This window comes from Pelodiscus sinensis, chromosome 1 (genome assembly GCF_049634645.1).
Source record: "Pelodiscus sinensis isolate JC-2024 chromosome 1, ASM4963464v1, whole genome shotgun sequence".
NCBI classification, from domain to species: Eukaryota; Metazoa; Chordata; order Testudines; family Trionychidae; genus Pelodiscus; species Pelodiscus sinensis.
Window position 1 is genome coordinate 289,433,845 of NC_134711.1, and position 17,499 is coordinate 289,451,343.

Genomic DNA, 17,499 nt, shown 5'->3' on the forward strand with positions numbered 1-17,499 from the left:
TTCTGGGACAGTTCCAAGAGTTTCTGTTATGGAGCAGAAAGCTATTCACCAGTGCCATGTATCTTGCAGAATGGAAAAGGTTCTTGATCTGATCAATACCGAAAGGGGACTCACCCATTTGAGTTCCAGTAGGCTGCGTCTAGACTGGCATGATTTTGAGCAAATACTTTTAACGGAAAAGTTTTTCTGTTAAAAGTATTTGCATAAGAGAGCGTCTATACTGGCATGTGCCTTTGCGCAAAAGCATCCGTGTCAGTGTAGACGCTCTCTTGCGCAAGAAAGCTCCGATGGCCATTTTAGCCATTGGGCTTTCTTGCTCAAGAAATTAACGTGGCTGTCTACACTGGCCCTCTTGCACAAGAATACTTGCACAAGAGGGCTTATCCCTGAGTGGGAGCGTCGGAGTATTTGCGCAAGAACCACTGATTTTGTACATTACAAAGTCAGTGTTCTTGCGCAAATACTCGCAGCCAGTGTAGAAAGGCGGCAAGATTTTGCGCAAAATCATGCCAGTCTAGATGCAGCCGTACTGTGTATTTTGGAGTATTTGCTACCTCTGAAACAGACAGGGATATCAGTGTCTTTGTTTAAAGCACACCTAGAGGCTATCTTGGCTTTTCACCTGGGGTGAGCATGTGGCAGGTCCATTTTTACTAACACGTTTTGTAGACGTTTTCTTAATAAACTGGACGGGCTTTACTCATGGGTAAGGCACCTGACTCCACCTTGGGATCTTAATTTGGTACTTTCAAGACCGATGGGAGCCCTGTTCAAGTGCTTGGTAAAATGCTCTTTCCTTGTCATGGAATGTGCTCCACTATAGTTAGTGACTATTAGTGAAAAATACAGTTGTAATGCAGTTTCAACATTTAGGGAACTTTCTGTCACATTGGATTCAATGGTAACTTGGTACATCCAAATCGATAAGCTTTTGTCATCTTCTTTAGTAAAATCTAACTGGGAGATCATCACAGAAACTGTGCCAGTGTCCCACAGATCAGCCTCTGTCTGTGGCTAGCCTGGGCCCACTGCAGACAGAGGCTGCTCCGTAGCAGCCTCCCCTGCCCCCCGACCCTGCACTGCTGCCTCTGATAGAGAGGCAGCAATGCAGCGGGGCAAGTGGCTCCATGGATCTGTGATCATGGGGAGCCAGCTTCTCACGGGCACCGATTCACGCCTCCCCCTTGCTGCCTCTGAAACAGACTTGTCAGTTAATCATGTAGTTGACTGCACGTTGACATCTCTAGTCAGACATTCATGAAAAAGTTCTAGAATACGGTGTGTTGCTTTCATTTGTATATTTTATATATAACATTCATAGATTTAATTTCCCTACACATTCCATTTTTAAATAAAATGGACATGAAGCCAGTTTATTCCGGTCGTCTGAGAAGTTTTCAAAGGCAAGTAATACCAGGAACAAATGAAGAGTTGTACAGTGTGACACAACATAAACTGGAATGTTAAAAAACAAAACAATATAAAAGGAGATGCTTAAAGTTAAGCCAAATCAGTATTTAGGCACTGAAATAAGTGTCCTGACTGAGTGCTGAGTGTCTAGGCGCTCCCATTAAGTCACTAGTAAATCTGCATTAAAAACTGTGATATTTATTTTATTTTATTTGTTTAATCTGTAAAGATAATCAGCCAAACAGGGAAAGGAAATGCTTTCGTCCCTCCTCACCCACTTTCTTCTCAATGGGGTGTTAAAAAGTGGCCTTCATGGCCGTGTTTTCTTTTGGAATTTTTTGAAGAGATGGATTAATTGTTTTATATTTTTTCTTGTGTTTTAAGTTAAAATGTCAAGCTTTGTTTATTTTATTTATAGTACTCTGTACTGCTTAAGAATTGCAGGTTTATGACATTGCAAGTACTAAGAATGTAAGCCATTAACAATTGTCCAGGAAAGGAATTTCCATTTAATTTTTTTTAAACATCTTCAACCCTTAAATGCCCAGTAAACAGTTGAGAGTTAAGATTTTTGTGAAAGTTTCAGTACTATTGCCTATTCAGTGGAAGGCTGAGAACGTTCTTTCTTCATTATCTGGTTCTCCAAGGTGACCTCTAGCAAAACAGGAAATTGTGGTTTGTTATTCCGAAAGGGTGCATCTACACTGCAGCGCTAGCTCGAAATAACCTATGAAAACTGCGGTGCTAGCTTGAAGTAAGCTATGTTATTTCAAGATAGCGCCAAATTTTGAAATAGGCTATCTATACAGTGCCAAATTTCAAAATAGACCACTATTCCAACAAGTCCCTTAATACTTGTGGAACGAGTCTTACCAGGATGTCAGAAGAGCATGCTCATGATTTCTATTGCATTTTGAAATAATGGGCATGCTGTAAAGATATGGAAATCACTATTTCGGGATACCGGATATAATGCGAAATAGCGCCGTAGTCTAGACGTACCCAAAGTGAATAAATAGGCAGGAGGGAAAAACACTTTACATTTTGTTTGCTGCCTTTATTGCACCATAAAAATAAACAAAAAAAAGCACAAACTCAATATATTTTCTTTAGCATGCTAATTTTTAATGTTCAGGATAGTGGTCGATGATGTGCAGTAAGATACATTGCACTGTAGTATAAGTGAGGCAAAGGACAAATACCATGTTCAGATAGTCTCAAATGTCCGAACTAGACTAAAGAAGCCAAAGATTCTGTCTAAAGAGGGAATTGTGCGGTATACTCAATTTGTTCTTTTGTTTTGTTTTTAATTTTAATTAGGTTGTTTAAATAATTATAAAGCCCTTTTCCACACAGGAAGGCTGGCTAATAATTAATATACAAAAGGCTAAAGAGGTTGTAGATTTCTGCTTTGGGTATACAGATCAGTTTTCCTCTGTTTATTTCAGCTATCGAGTAATGTACAACTGACAAAAAGCAGGTTAGTTCTGCAACATTAGGATGTTTTCCATGATTAAAAATATACATATAGTGTTTGATGCTGCACATCTGGTACTGTTATTCTATCATTATTTATGTAATGCTTTATCTGTTAATGAAAGTACAAACATACTTGCACTATGAAAGGAAGGAAATTGCACAATATTTCCCTCATGCTGAGAGCTATTTGCCAAGCAGTTATGATTAATATTCAAAAAGTAGGCATTATAAGCCTTCTTTATGAAGCTATCTATAATATTTTGATTAATGTTCAAGTTAATAGGTCATATTTGTAGTTGGAATAATATAGCATGAAGTACCTCTTTAAATTTCACCAACAATTCAGAAATTAAATTATGTAAAGTTGCCTCCATGATGTATTTAGCTTTATCTTTGAACTTTCAAAATGTTTTATAATATAGATCTATATGTAAGTCATGTGTGAACCTTTATGTTACCTTAATTCATTTCTGTCCGGGAAGAAGCTAGAAAGCAGCATGCTATGGAAAGGAAAGTAGACATTAAATGGCCTATTGGGTGTGCTGGGTTATGTGGCACATTCCTGTGTAACAGTTTGAAACACCTTTTTATTTTTAAGGTTATTCTGGTGCAAGTTAATCCAGGAGAGGCTTTTACAATAAGAAGAGAAGATGGACAGTTTCAGTGCATTACAGGTAAAGTTAATAATGTATTTCCTTGATATTCTGATTTTATTTCAGCATAAACAAAAGGTATTGCAAGAAATTCTTTCATTGTGTAAATGTGTGGTTTTTGAAGGTGGAAGAAAAGGGTTGATGAGGATATGATTTAAAAAAAGGTTTACTGAAGATTCCCATTATTGCTAGTGTGTAGATTTTGTTCTTTTTCACTACCATCACCATAACCACCAGTGTACTTCTACATATATCATAAAATTAAATTCTGCAGAGGAAATTATTGAAAGTCTGTAGTGCAGGTGAATAAGTGTCATAGCAATGGTTATGGTTTTGCTTATTTATTACATGCAAATCTCAATTTAGAACTTAGAGTTGTAATTCAGATTTTGAAATTACTGACTCTGGAAACCATTTGTTTGACAGTCATTTGAAGGTAACTATAAAATGAATCATAAGGACTTTTAAGACAGAGAGGAAACTAGCAATGAAGTTTAAAAAAATGAAATCTTCATTCTACTTCTGGAGACTATTTAAAGGTACCCACTATAACAGCAGCAGAACTAGGAAGCAGTCAGTGACTATCACAGCAGTCCCATGAATGTATAGGCACCCAGTTGTGAGAGCAGCAGTGTTTCTGGCATTAGACTCTCCTGTGTGCTCCTGGTCTCCATATGCTCACCAATGCAGGTGTGATATAGTACAGTACTTCTAAAAGAGCTGGCACTAGCAGGACACGAATCTGTCAGCTTTATGCATTCTTAGTGGCACTTGCTCTTTACCTTCAGTGAACAACAGCTATCATGATAGAAACATAGACCTGGACAAACAAAAGGATTTAGGTGCCCAAGTCCTTGCTTTAGGTACCTAAATCGGAGATTTAAGGATTACTGTGAGGCACAAAACTCCCACTAAACCTTGTAGGTGCCTACGTTTTTGCAGTAAGTTTCCCAGGCACCTATGTTTCTGCCTCTTAGCAGGCAAACTGCTGCTTCCCTTAAGTTTCCAGGTGCCTATCTCTTGCCTAACTCCCAGATTAATTGACAAGCCAGGGAAGGATAGGCATTCGGTTGCCTAAGGGCTTGTCTTCACTTCAAGCGCTACAGTAACACTGTTGTAGCACTTCAGTGAAGATACACCAGGGGTGGGCAATAAAAAAGCAACGGTTATACAGGGCTAGACCCTGGCAGGCCATTTCCACTATATTTACCTGCCCCTCTGCAGGTACCAGCAATTGCAGCTTCCATGGGCCACAGATCACCATTCTGGGACTGGAACATAGCTTCCTGCAGCTCCCATTGGTGAGAATGGCAATCCATGGCCAACAGGAGCTGCAATCACCTGTACGTTTGGAGGCACAGGTAAATATAGCGGTAGCGTTCCTCCAGAGACTAACTCTGGCAGGCTGGATCCAGCCTACCAGCCAGTATTTGACCACTCTGGACCTATGCTGAAGGGAAGAGGACTCTCATCAATGTAGGTACTCCATCTCCCTGAGAAGCAGGAGCTATGGCGATGGAAGAATTCTCCCACTAACCTTCCGCTATCTTTTGGAGTGGGTGGAGTTAGATTGATTTAATTGTGTTGCTCAATGATGTGGACTTTTCACATTGATAAGCGATGCAGTTATTCCTACCTAATTTCCTAGTGTATACTAGGCCAGAGTTTTGTGCAGATTCTGATCCAGTAGACAATGTCTGAGGGTGTGTACTGCGGACTCTCCCACTGACTCTGGGCTCCCCGCAGCTTTTCAAAGCAGCAATACCACTCAGAACCCGGAGTCAGCAGGGGAGTCCCCAGCTGATCCAGGGCTCCACCCGGCCTTTCAAACGGCAGCACTTCATGAAGCCTGGGATCAGCTGGGGGTGCAGTGCTGCCACTTTGAAGTACCCCCTTTTTCTCCCTCTCTTGCTGCCTCTATATGATATGCACTTCTGCACAAAAGATGGGTTCAGGTGTACCTATATTTAGATGACTGGCTCGTAAGGGGTTCCTCCTAAGAATGCTATGTATTTGATTAGTTAAATACCCAATAGTCAATGCATTTTTGCATTGACTATTCAATTAGTCAATAGGGTGCCTCCTCCATTAAAGTGTAGCAACAGCCCTAATTGCTGTTGCTACACTTCAAAGGCGAAAGCACCAAAGCCCGGGGTCAGCTGAGGACTCTACATGATAGAGGGGGGAAACGACTAGTAGACTATCCTGTTGACTATCCAATAAACATTTGCTTATCAGATAGTCGACTAGTCTTCACATCCCTAGTTCCTCCCCTTCCCAGGTCTTAGATCATATATCCCTAGTCAGGGTAACCTTCCTCAGGTTAGGTCTCATCCTGAAAGAGGCCAAGTCCACTCTAATTTCCATCCAAAGAATACAGTTCATGGGGACCTGCCTTGACACTACCGTGGCCATGGTCTCCCTGCCTGCAGCCTGCTTCCTAGCAATAAAGGGGATCATTCTGAGGCTTCGCTTGTCCCCCATTACCATGGTCCAGTGTTGCATGGGATTGCTGGGTTTCATGGAAGCGTGCACGTATGTGGTGCAGCATGCCAGGCTCTGGCTCCACCTGCTTCAGCTGTGGCTGAAGTGGATTCACAATCCAGCATTCCAACCCATGGACAATGGTGACAGTTCCCGAGGATGTGCTGAGGTCCCCCAACTGGTGGCTGCAAGAGGCAATGGTCTATGCAGGGATGCTATTTAGCAGCCCTTCCTCATTGATCTGGTTGGTGATGGATGCCTCTGATACGAGATGGGGAGCCCACCTCGGGGACCTTCAGACTCAAGGTATGTGATCGCCTGAAGAACTGTCCCTGCATATCAACTTCAGGGAGTTGAGGGTTTATGCACCTCGCTTGCTGCGCTTTCCTGTCATGGCTTTGAAACAGATGCATCTCGGTCCTGACAGACAACACGGAAGCAATGTTTATATAAACAGATAGGGTGGAGCTCGCTCCTAACCCCTGTTCCGAGAGGCTCTCCTCCGGTGGGAGTTCTGCATCACCCATCCCATCTGCCTAGTGGCCTCTTACCTTTCTGGGGCACAGAATGTGCTGGCAGACCATCTCAGCAGGTCCTTTGAGGGGCACAAATGGTCCCTCAAAGCGGATATCTTCTGCAGGTGGGGGGTTTCCCCACCTGGATCTGTTTGCGACTTGCAGCAACAGAAAGTGTCCCCGCTTCTGCTCCCTCTTCAACCACAGCCTAGGGTCCCTGGGAGATGCCCTTCTGGTTCTCCAGCCTCCAGTCCTGTTGTATGCCTTTCTCTGTTCTCTCTGATTCACAAGGTGATACTTTAGGTCAGGGAGTTCCAACATTGGTACCAGCCCTGCTCAGCCTCTCAGTGGAGCATGCTTAGCCCTTCCCCTCTATCCAGACCTGATCTCACAGGATTTTGGCAGGCTTTGCCATCTGAATCTCCAGTCTCTGCACCTCATGGCATGGAAGCTCCATGGTTAACCACCTTGAAGAGGAAGTGTTAGGAGCGCATCCAAAGGGTTTTGCTGGGAAGTTGTAAACCCTCCACTTATTTGGCAAAATGGAAGCACGTCATGCTGTGGTCAGAGAGGAAGTGCTTCTTCCTCACGGAAGCCCTTGTCCCTTCTATCTTAAGACCACCTTCTGGACCCTAAGGTCCAGAGGCCTCACCTCTTCTTTGGTTAGAGTGCACCTAGCTGCTATCTCGGCTTTCCATTTGGGATCCTGGGGTAAGACTTTCTGTGCGAACCCTATGGTGTATCACTTCCTTAAGGGGTTGGATAGGATATAGCTTCAGATGTGACAGCCCCTCCCACTCTGGGACCTTAACCTGTTGCTCATTAAGTTGATGCCTCCCCCTTTTTGAATCATTAGCAATGTGTTTGCTGTTGCGCCTTTCCTTGAAGGTGTCCTTTCTTTTGGCCATTACCTCTGGTAGGTGGGTTTCAGAACTGCAGGCCTTAACTTTAGACACACCTCCCTTATATCGTCTTTTTTCAAGGATAAGGTCAGGCTTTGCTCCTCACCCCCACATTTTTATCTAAGGTGGTATCTTATTTCCATGTCAACCATGATATATTTTTACCTGGTTTTCACCTAAAACATCACATGACAGAAACAGAGCAGGCTCTACATACCTTAGACATTAGACATACTTTGGCCTTTAATTTGGCTAGAACAAAACCCTTTTGTAAGTCCCACCAGTTATTTGTTTCCATAGCTGACAGGATGAAGGGTATTACAGTGTCAGCTCAGCGTATCTCATCCTGGATCACTTGCTGAATCAGGGCATATTATGAGCTGGCTCATGTTCCAGCTCCCCCATTACAGCTCACTCCACCAGGGCCCAAGCTTCGTCTGCTGCCTTTATGGCTCAGGTGCCCATCGTGAATATCTGCAGGGTGGCCACCTGGTCTTCAGTGCATACTTTTGCAAGTCACTATGCCATTGTGCAGCGGTCCAAGCACAACGCGGCTGTGGGCAGGACAGTTGCAGTCTGTCTGTCTATAGTCTCCAACCCTGCTTCCATGGATTTGGCTTTGGAGTCACCTAGATGGAATGGACATGAGCAATGACTCGAAGAAGAAAAAAAGGTTACTTACTTCTCGTAACTATTGTTCTTCGAGAACCTTTTTTTAAAAATTGGCATTACGTTACCTGTCCTCCATTCATCTGGCACAAAGGCTGATTTAAGCAAGAGATTACATACCACAGTTAGTAGTTCTGCAATTTCATGTGTGAGTTCCTTCAGGATTCTTGGTGAATATCATGTAGTACTGATGATTTATTACTATTAAATTATCAGTTTGTTCCAATACATCCTCTATTAACATCACAATCTTGGACAGTTCCTCAGATTTGTAACCTTAAAAGACTGAGGTGTGAGAATCTCTTCATGTCTTCTGCAGTGAAGATCAATGCAAAGAACTCATTTAGTTTCTCTGCAACAGCCTTGTCTTTGACTGCTCCTTTAGCACCTTGATCTTTCAGTGGCTCTGCTGATTGTTTATTAGTCTTTCTGCTTCTGATACAATTTTAAAAATTGCTATTCATTTTTGTGTCTTTCTAGTTCCTCTTCAGAATTCTTTTTACACGTGTCAGAGTTTATGCACCTTTCTATTTGCCTTAGAAGTATTTGACTTCCATTTTTAAAGGATGTCTTTTTCACCTCTAACTGCCTCTTTTGCTCTGCTATTTAGCTATGGTGGCATTTTTTTGGATCATTGCTTTTTTTTTAATACACTTGAGGTGCGTCTAGATTGACAAGATTTTGCGCAAAAACTTGCCAGCTGTCTACACTAGCCACTTGAATTTGCACAAGAGCACTGACATTCTAATGTAAGAATTCAGTGCTTCTTGCGCAAATACTTTGACGCTCCCGCTCAGGGATAAGCTCTCTTGTGCAAGAATACTTGTGCAAGAGGGCCAGTGTAGACAGGCACCTTAATTTTTTGCGCAAAAAAGCCCGATGGCTAAAATGGCCATCGGAGCTTTCTTGCACAAAAGCACGTCTATACTGGGCACGGATACTTTTGCGCAAAAGTACTTTTTGCGCAAAAACATCCGTGCCAATCTAGACACTCTTTTGCGGAAATACTTTTAACGGAAAAACTTTTCCATTAAAAGTATTTCCGCAAAATCATGCCAGTCTAGACGCAGCCTTGGTGTATATATACATTTAGTTTGAGCCTATATAGTGCTGTGTTTAAATAGTTTCCATGAAGCTTATAGATAGTTCATTTTTGTGGTTGTTCCTTTTAATTTCCATTTAACTAGCTTCCTCATTTTTGTGTGGTTCCTTTTCTTGAAATTAAATTCATCCAGGCCTTCATCCAGGAGGCCCTGCGGGAGAGCTTCCATCTTGAGGAGCACTAAAGCCTCCCTGGTCTGCCCCACTGGGAGCTTGTGCCTCATTCCTCCCTCATGTCCTTCCACTTACCCCTCCCTAACCCTCCTTCCTGATATTAAATAAAATACATGTATTTTCATAAACACAAGCTCTCTTTATTTAACAAAACTGGGAGGCGGGAAATGAAACTCTGGTGAGAATGGGAAAAGGAGGTGGGAGAGTGGAAGAGAGAGGGTAGGAGAGGGGAGGGGAAACCTGGGAGGAGGGAGCTGGAAAGGGGAAGCAAGAGGAAGAAGGGGGAGGGGAAGCTCAGGGTTGGGGGGTCTCACCGGACCAACTTGATTTTCATGCAAACCTGCTCCTGAGTTCGCATGTGGCCTTTGGTGGCCAGGCTGGCAGCTATCCTGCAATAGACGGCTGCATTCCTCCATCTAGTGTGGAGATCATGGATGTTGGGGGCATTCCCCCCAAACCTGAATAAGTTCCATGATCTCCACCCTAGACCAGGAAGGTGTCTGCCTTCTCCAGGCCCTGGCAGGCTCCTGGGAGCTGATAGACTGTTCCTGGGGAGTGGTGGAGGGCTGGCTGCTAATGACTTGCTGGCTCATGTTTTGGGGCCACTGGGTCAGGGGCAGTGACTGCTGGCTCTGGGCTGGCAGGGCCGGAGCTGGTATAGGCACTGTGGCTAGAGTCAACCCTATTAAGGGCTCTGGGGAGGGAGGAGGGAGTGGAGTGTTCTTTGTTGAAGCTGGAGTGGCCACCAGGGCATCCTGAGAAGGCTGGAGGCCCTCTATTTCGATATGTGTCGACAAAGCACTTATTTCGAAACAGCTATTTCGAATCTGGTGTTATTCCTTGTAGAATGAGGTTTACCAAATTTGAAATAAGCGCTCCGCTATTTTGAATTAATTTCAGAATAGTGGTTTGGCTGTGTAGATGCTAGTAAAGTTATTTCAAAATAACAGCTGTTATTTTGAAATAACTTTGCTGTGTAGACATACCCTTAAAGACACAAAATGCAGGACAATGTAGCACTTTAAAGACTAACAAGATGGTTTATTAGATGATGAGCTTTCCTGGGCCAGACCCACTTCCTCAGATCAAATAGTGGAAGAAAGTAGTCACAACCATATATACCAAAGGATACAATTAAAAAAACCTTAAAGACACCTTCCTTATGCATAAAGAAATTGCTGGCTCTCAGAATTTGGAGGTTTCTTTCTCCAGCAGGTGAGGGTACTCAGACCGATTGAGAGAAACCTCAAGAAAAGAAGAGAATGGAATAGGTTATGAGTGCTCTGCCCCATATTCAGTGAGCCATCCTTCACTGGAGTACAGCTTGTGTACTTTGAAGAACTCCAAGGCTGGAAATTGCTCATATTTCCAAGCTCTCACAACCATATGTGACAAGTTCCTTCTGGATGAAGAGAGGAAGAGCAGATTCTGAGGAAAGAAAGTGTTATGGGAAGAAGATCTCCATCCTCAGAAAGATAGACTTCCTCTGAGAAAGCTTCTCTCCTTTTTCATTAATAGACCCATGAGTCACGCAGCCCAGATCCAACCTATTCTAGCTAAAAGGTAGCAGCACTCATCATGGTATACAGATGCAGGCATAGCACCATCCATGCCATCCCCAAATGAGCTCCACCCTGTTCAGATCACAGCAGAAATGAAAAGCTGCTAGTATTACTCCAGCTCTTCTCTCTTTTCCACAGGAAAACACTGCCAGCAAGCTCACCATTCAGCACTATTCTGGCAGCCGCATGTGGAGTTATCAGATCACTCTAGCCTTCTAAGCAATACAGAGCATTTTCATTTGTTAGTGAAGTTTTGTCACCTCTAGAGACACTTGTTGTAAAACAGTATACCATGGGGAAGAGACAAAGCACAGAAAGTATGCCGTGTCTCCTAAGGGCCAAGCTCATTGGTAGAACCTCCCTTGAGAGCTCCATCCCTTGGAAACTCCATTCCCTCCAACAAAAGAATAACCACAGCTGTAAACCTGCAACATCCAGGACCACCTATTCCCCATTCTGTGTATCACAAAGGCTTGTAGTTCAATCTATGCTGGACATCAACATTCCAAAGACAGGCATAATCAATATGAATAGAAGAAACTATGGGGTTAAGGCTCCTCCTATAAAATATACTAGCCTCACTATGACGAGCTGTGGTGGGGTGACTGTCCCGCACTGGCCTAACAAGGGTTAAACCTTACCCTGGGGGAGGGCTAAGATTGTGGAGCCTACAGCTGTGGCAGATAGTAAGACCAAGCTGGAGAGTACAAATAAGGGCTCCTGGAGTGGAGGAGAGCACACACTTGCTCCAGCTGTGGAGTAGGAAGGACCTAGCTGGTGGTAGGCTAGAAAGGGTATCAGAGGCAGAGAACTGCTGGGGAAAGACAGGCAGAGTTGGGGAGCTCTGGCCAGACAAACTCCCAGGCTGAGGCCTTGCTCTCAAGGCCTGAGGGTACTAGGGCTGCTGGGAGGCAGTCAGGCCAGCAGAAGTCAGCAGGCTCACCCTCTTGCCAATTATGAGTGGCCATTTTAGACTCTAGCGGGTCACTGAAGCAAGGTGGGTATAGGGGCAGGAGTTCCTGGGAGCAAGGTCCTCAAAGTGCAGGGACATTGCTGTACGACAGTACCATGAGGAAAAAGCACTGAGGCAGGAAGGTGCACAGGGCCTGAACCAGTTCAGGAGGCGGGTAACTAAGGGTGAGACGCTGGCCAGCATAAGGTGCTCTGAAGCTTAAGAGCTGATTCCCTGAGTGACCAGCAGGAGGTGCCATGGCAATGAGTCTGCATCTGTTACTCAAGCCTAAAAAAAAAAACCTAGCTCGGTATTCAAAACAGAGAGGAGAAAATGTGATTCTCCTTGTCCAGGGAAGATGCTTCTCTTTAACTCTCAAATGCATTTTAGGCCAAAAGTGTTCAGAGTCAGGAGCTCAATTCCACTATGAACCCAAGCAAGGAGACTGTTCAGTACAGGGAAGATAATGGCTTGGCAGTCTTCCCAAGGAATGCATAGAGTTTTACGAAGCTCCATGGGGTTGGATATATGCACAATCATTCATCATAAGATGACATGTCATGTCTCTGCCAACAGCTATTAATCATAATTGTGAAGGGTATTTATGGATCATATTTAAGGAGTATTTGTATACTGAGCCAAATGCTAATGAAGAGACTATGAAATTGTTTTGAAATTATTTCTAGCTTTATGTTTTGCTAGTATGACTTTTCAAGTTTCAGCTGAGTTCTGTGGACTGACAAATCCCTGATATAAAAAGAAGATGGTGCTGTCAAACAAGTGGCTATTCTGTCTCCATCTGCTGCTGGAGGAAAGTGTATCTTAGATGTCTTGAGTCTTAAAATTTTTTAAAGGATGTAAATTAACTGGCAATGAAAACTATTTTCCCTTCCATTATTAGAGTTGGCAGTTTTTCAAAGGAACATTATTAAGGGCCCAAAAGCAAGGTATTCTGTTGCGTAGGAAGGATACAAAGTATGGCAAAAGACTGCCTTGGCTTAACCAGGAGATCTTGCATGATCTAAAAATCAAAAAGGAGTTATATAAAAAGTGGAAACTAGGACAAATTACAAAGGATGAATATAAGGAAATAATACAGGTTTGCAGGGGCAAGATTAGAAAGGCAAAGGCACAAAAGGAGCTCACACTAGCTAGAGACATAAACTGAAACAATAAGACTTTTTATGAATATATTAGAAGCAAGAGGAAGACTAAGGCCCATTGCTCAGTGAGAAGGGAGAAACAGTAACAGGAAACTTGGAAATTGCAGAAGTGCTTAATGACTTCTTTGTTTTGGTCTTCACCAAGAAGTCTGATGATGAAGGAATGTCTAAGAGTGAATACTAATGGAAATAGGGTAGGTTTAGAAGATAATAAAAAAGAACAAGTTAAAAATCACTTAGAAAAAAGTTAGATTTCTGCAAGTCACCAGGGTCTGATGAAATGCATCCTAGAATACTCAAGGAGCTGATACAGGAGGTATCTGAGCCTTTAGCTATCATCTTTGAAAAATCATGGAAGATGAGAGAGATTCCAGAAGACTGTAAAAGGGCAAATATAGTGCCCATCTACAAAAAGGGAATGAAGAAGAACAGAGGAAACTATGGATCAATCAGTTTAAATTCTGTGCCAGTGAAGATAATGGAGCAAGTAATTCATCTGCAAACACCTGTAAGATAATAAGGTGATAGGTAACAATCAGCATGGATTTGTAAAGAACAAATCATGTCAAACCAATGTGATAGCTTTCTTTGATACGATAACAAGTCTTGTGGATACGGGAGAAGCAGTGGACATGATATACCTAAATTTTAGTAAAGCATTTAATGTGGTCTCTCATGATCTCCTTATCAATAAAGCAGGCAAATATAACTTAGATGGGGCTACTATCAGGTGAGTACATAACTGGATGGATAACTGTTCTCAGAGAACAGTTATTAACAGTTCACAATCCTGCTTGAAGGGCATAACAAGTAGGGTTTTACAGGAGTCTTTTTGGGATAAATTCTGTTCAATATCTTCATCAGCGATTTAGATATTAACATAGAGAGTATGCTTATTAAGTTTGCAGATGATACCAAGCTAGGAGGGGTTGCAGCTGCTTTGGAGCATAGGGTCATAATTCAAAATGATCTGGACAAATTGGAGAAATGGTCTGAGGTAAATACGATGAAGTTTAATAAGAACAAAAACAAAGTATTCCATTTAGGAAGGACCGATCCATGTCACACATACAAAATGGGAAGTGACTGTCCAGGAAGGAGTAATGCAGAAAGCAATCTAGGGGTCATAGTGGACCACAAGCTAAATATGAGTCAACAGTGTGACGCTGTTGCAAAAAAAGCAAACATGATTCTGGGATGCATTCACAAGAGTGTTGTGAGCAAGACACAAGAAATCATTGTCTGCTCTACCCTGCGTTGATTAGGCCTCAATTGGAGTATTGTGTCCAGTTCTGGGCACCATATTTCAAGAAAGATGTGGAGAAACTGAAGAAAGTCCAGAGAAGAGCAACAAGAATGATTAAAGATCTAGCGAACATGACCTATGAAGGAAGACTAAAAGAATTGGGCTTGTTTAGTTTGGAAAGGAGAAGACTTTAAGGGGACAAGATAGTGGTTTTCAAGTATCTAAAAGGGTGTGACGAGGAGGGAGAAAAATTGTTCTCCATGGCCTATGAGGATAGGACAAGAAGCAATGGCCTTAAACTGCAGCAAGGGAGGTTTGGTTGGACATTAGGAAAAGCTTCCTAACTGTCAGGATGGTTAAACACTGGAATAAGCTGGCTAGGGAGGTTGTGGAATCTCCATCTCTGGAGATATTTAAGAGCAGGTTAGATAGACCATCCCAGATAGATGTCTAGACGGTACTGGGTCCCCTGCCGTGAGAGCAGGGGACTGGATTCGACTTCTCAAGGTCCCTTCCAGTTCTAGTGTTCTATGATTCTGTGATTAGACGCTGTGATTTTGCAGAATGTTTGGAAACTAAACTATTTCAGAAGTGAGTTATAGTCATATTTATATTGAAGACTCTAGCGTGATCCTAAAGAGGATGTGAACAGTTGCAGAAGTTTGTTACTGTGTATTCTTTTCCCCTTTTTGAACAACAAATCTGTCAACTTTGCCATTGACAGTTTTGTGGGATTGATTTGAAATATAGCAGTGTAGTAATTACTTCACATTTTCAGTGGAGAATATAGTACTTTTATACCTTGACATTCAGATAGAAGTAAATAATGCATAATGAACATAAGACTAAATGTTCATTCTTTTTGTTCAAGAAATTTGAACTCATCACTGTAATAATTCAATCTTTTATATTGTAATCTTAAATTATCAAATTATCAGAAGATTGAATCCAAGGTGAACTGATACTTAATTTTCATTTCTGATAATCTTAGTTTTACAGTTGTATGGGAAATTGTCATCTATCAAGCTTCATGCAAAAATTCATATTATCTCTGTATAAATATTACTGTATTCTGTTAACAGTAATTTTCAGATGAGTGATTTTATAATTGCCAAGTTTCCCAACCTCTCCCTATCTCAGTCTCTGAATGGATGCCAGTTTGTGACTGTATCCAGCTGCTGATTCCCATTAAGGATGTTAAGAACTAGTCAACTAGTTGATTTCCTCTGCTCCCCTCCCCCTTTGGTGCCTCTATCAGATAGAGGCAGCAAGGGGGGGGGGGGGGTACTTCAAAGCCACAGTGCCGCACAGCCGATCCAGGGCTCAGCTGCCCCTTTGAAATGCCGCATAGGCGTTTCCGTGGAGCCTGGGATCAACTGGGGACTCCCCAGCTGATCCCGGGTTCCAGTGCAGAGCTTAGGGTCAGCTGGGGAGTCCTCAGCTAATCCTGGGTTCTGGGGAAATGCTGACACGCCACGTGCAACCCGGAGTCAGCGGGACTTCCTGGTGGCCCCAGGCTGCACTTGGAGTTCCGCATTCCTCCTTTGAAATGTACAAGAGCCTCAGTGGGGAAATTCCACTGACTGCTCGACTAGTAAATTACTCTATATTTAACATCCTTAATTCCCATATGCTTCTAAGACCCCAGGTCAGATAAATGACTGATCACTGTTTCTAGCTCTAAGATTCTTAGGTGCACTCCCAAGTATTAAAGCTTTACTTTCAACCATGGGGTGACATTAAAGTTAAAGAGATGACAATACCAAGCAGGTTTGAATTGGGGAAACAGTCATGCAGAATAGATTATTGAAAAAAGAATTTGGAATAATGAAATAAAATCCAAACAACTGAGCTGGATTTTTAATACTGAGATGTCAGTAAGAAAGACATACTGATTTATTCTGGCTGTTATTCAAACTTAGAAAGAATGGGCAGAAAGTTTAAAAATCGCATCTGGAATTTTAATGTGTCCCTCACTAAGGGGTTGTTTACATGAGGGAAAAGCCTTGTAGTTGGCACATACTACCTACTCTGCACTAACTCCATGTGTGGACACTCTTAGGCTGTGTCTACACTGCACCCCTTTTCCGGAAAAGGGATGCAGATTAAACAAGTCGGAATTGCAAATGCAGCGGGGATTTAAATTTTCCTCGCTGCATTTGCATGAACATCGCTGCCGCTTTTTTCCGGCTCGGGGCTTTGCCGGAAAAAAGCGCCAGTCTAGACAGGGATCTTTCGGAAAATAAAGCCTTTTCCGAAAGGTCCCTTATTCCTCTTAAAATCAGGAATAAGAGACCTTTCGGAAAAGGCTTTATTTTCCGAAAAATCCCTGTCTAGACTGTCGCTTTTTTCCGGCAAAGTCCCGAGCCGGAAAAAAAAGCGGCAGCCATGTTCATGCAAATGCAGCGGGGAAAATTTAAATCCCCGCTGCATTTGCAATTCTGACTTGTCTCATCTGCATCCCTTTTCCGGAAAAGGGGTGCAGTATAGACACAGCTATAGGGTATGTCTAAACTAGGAAATTATTTTGAAATAATTTATACTATACAGGCAGTCCCCGAGTTACGCGGATCCGACTTATGTCGGATCCGCAGTTACGAACGGGGATTTTCTCGCCCCGGAGGACAGGAGCAGCGGGATGCCTGGTCCCGCCGCCCGCCTCCTCCGGGACGAGAAAAGCTGCTCCCCGTCTCCCTGGTCTTCTGGGCGAGCCAGCAGACCAGGGAGACGCTGAGCAAAGCCGCAGAGGACCCGGGCCCGACCCGCGGTGCTTCCAGATCAGCACTAGTCGGGCCCAGGTCCTCCGCCGCTTTGCTCCGTGTCTCCCTGGTCTGCTGGGGGGGGGGGACGCAACTAGTGGCCCCCCCCAGCAGACCAGGGAGACATGGAGCAAAGCCTGGGGCCTGTGGTAGAGCAGGTGGGGTGCTGCCGGTTGGTCCCGCAGCACCGCTCCTTGGCGCTACTGGACCAACCCAGCTGCTCTGCCCCAGGCGTCCCCAAGTTAGCCGCTGCTGAAACTGACCAGCGGCTGACTACAGGAAGCCCGAGGCAGAGTTGCTCTGCCCCGGGCTTCCTGGAATCAGCTGCTGATCAGTTTCAGCAGCAGCTGACTTGGGGACGCCTGGGGTTCTTAAGCTGAATCTGTATGTAAGTCAGAACTGGTGTCCAGATTCAGCCGCTGTTGAAACT

At 43.4% G+C, this 17,499-nt stretch overlaps 1 protein-coding gene across 5 annotated transcripts in view; it reads left to right on the forward strand.

The window, feature by feature from the left end:
- The window catches only part of FNDC3A (fibronectin type III domain containing 3A), a 209,313-nt gene that overhangs the window by 78,511 nt on the left and 113,303 nt on the right, over window positions 1-17,499 (forward strand). For all 5 annotated transcript variants that reach the window (XM_075919050.1, XM_075919052.1, XM_075919051.1 and 2 more), the window contains one exon: window positions 3,488-3,563. In XM_075919050.1, coding sequence (XP_075775165.1) covers window positions 3,488-3,563 — 76 coding nt within the window. The remainder of the gene's footprint in view (window positions 1-3,487; window positions 3,564-17,499) is intronic.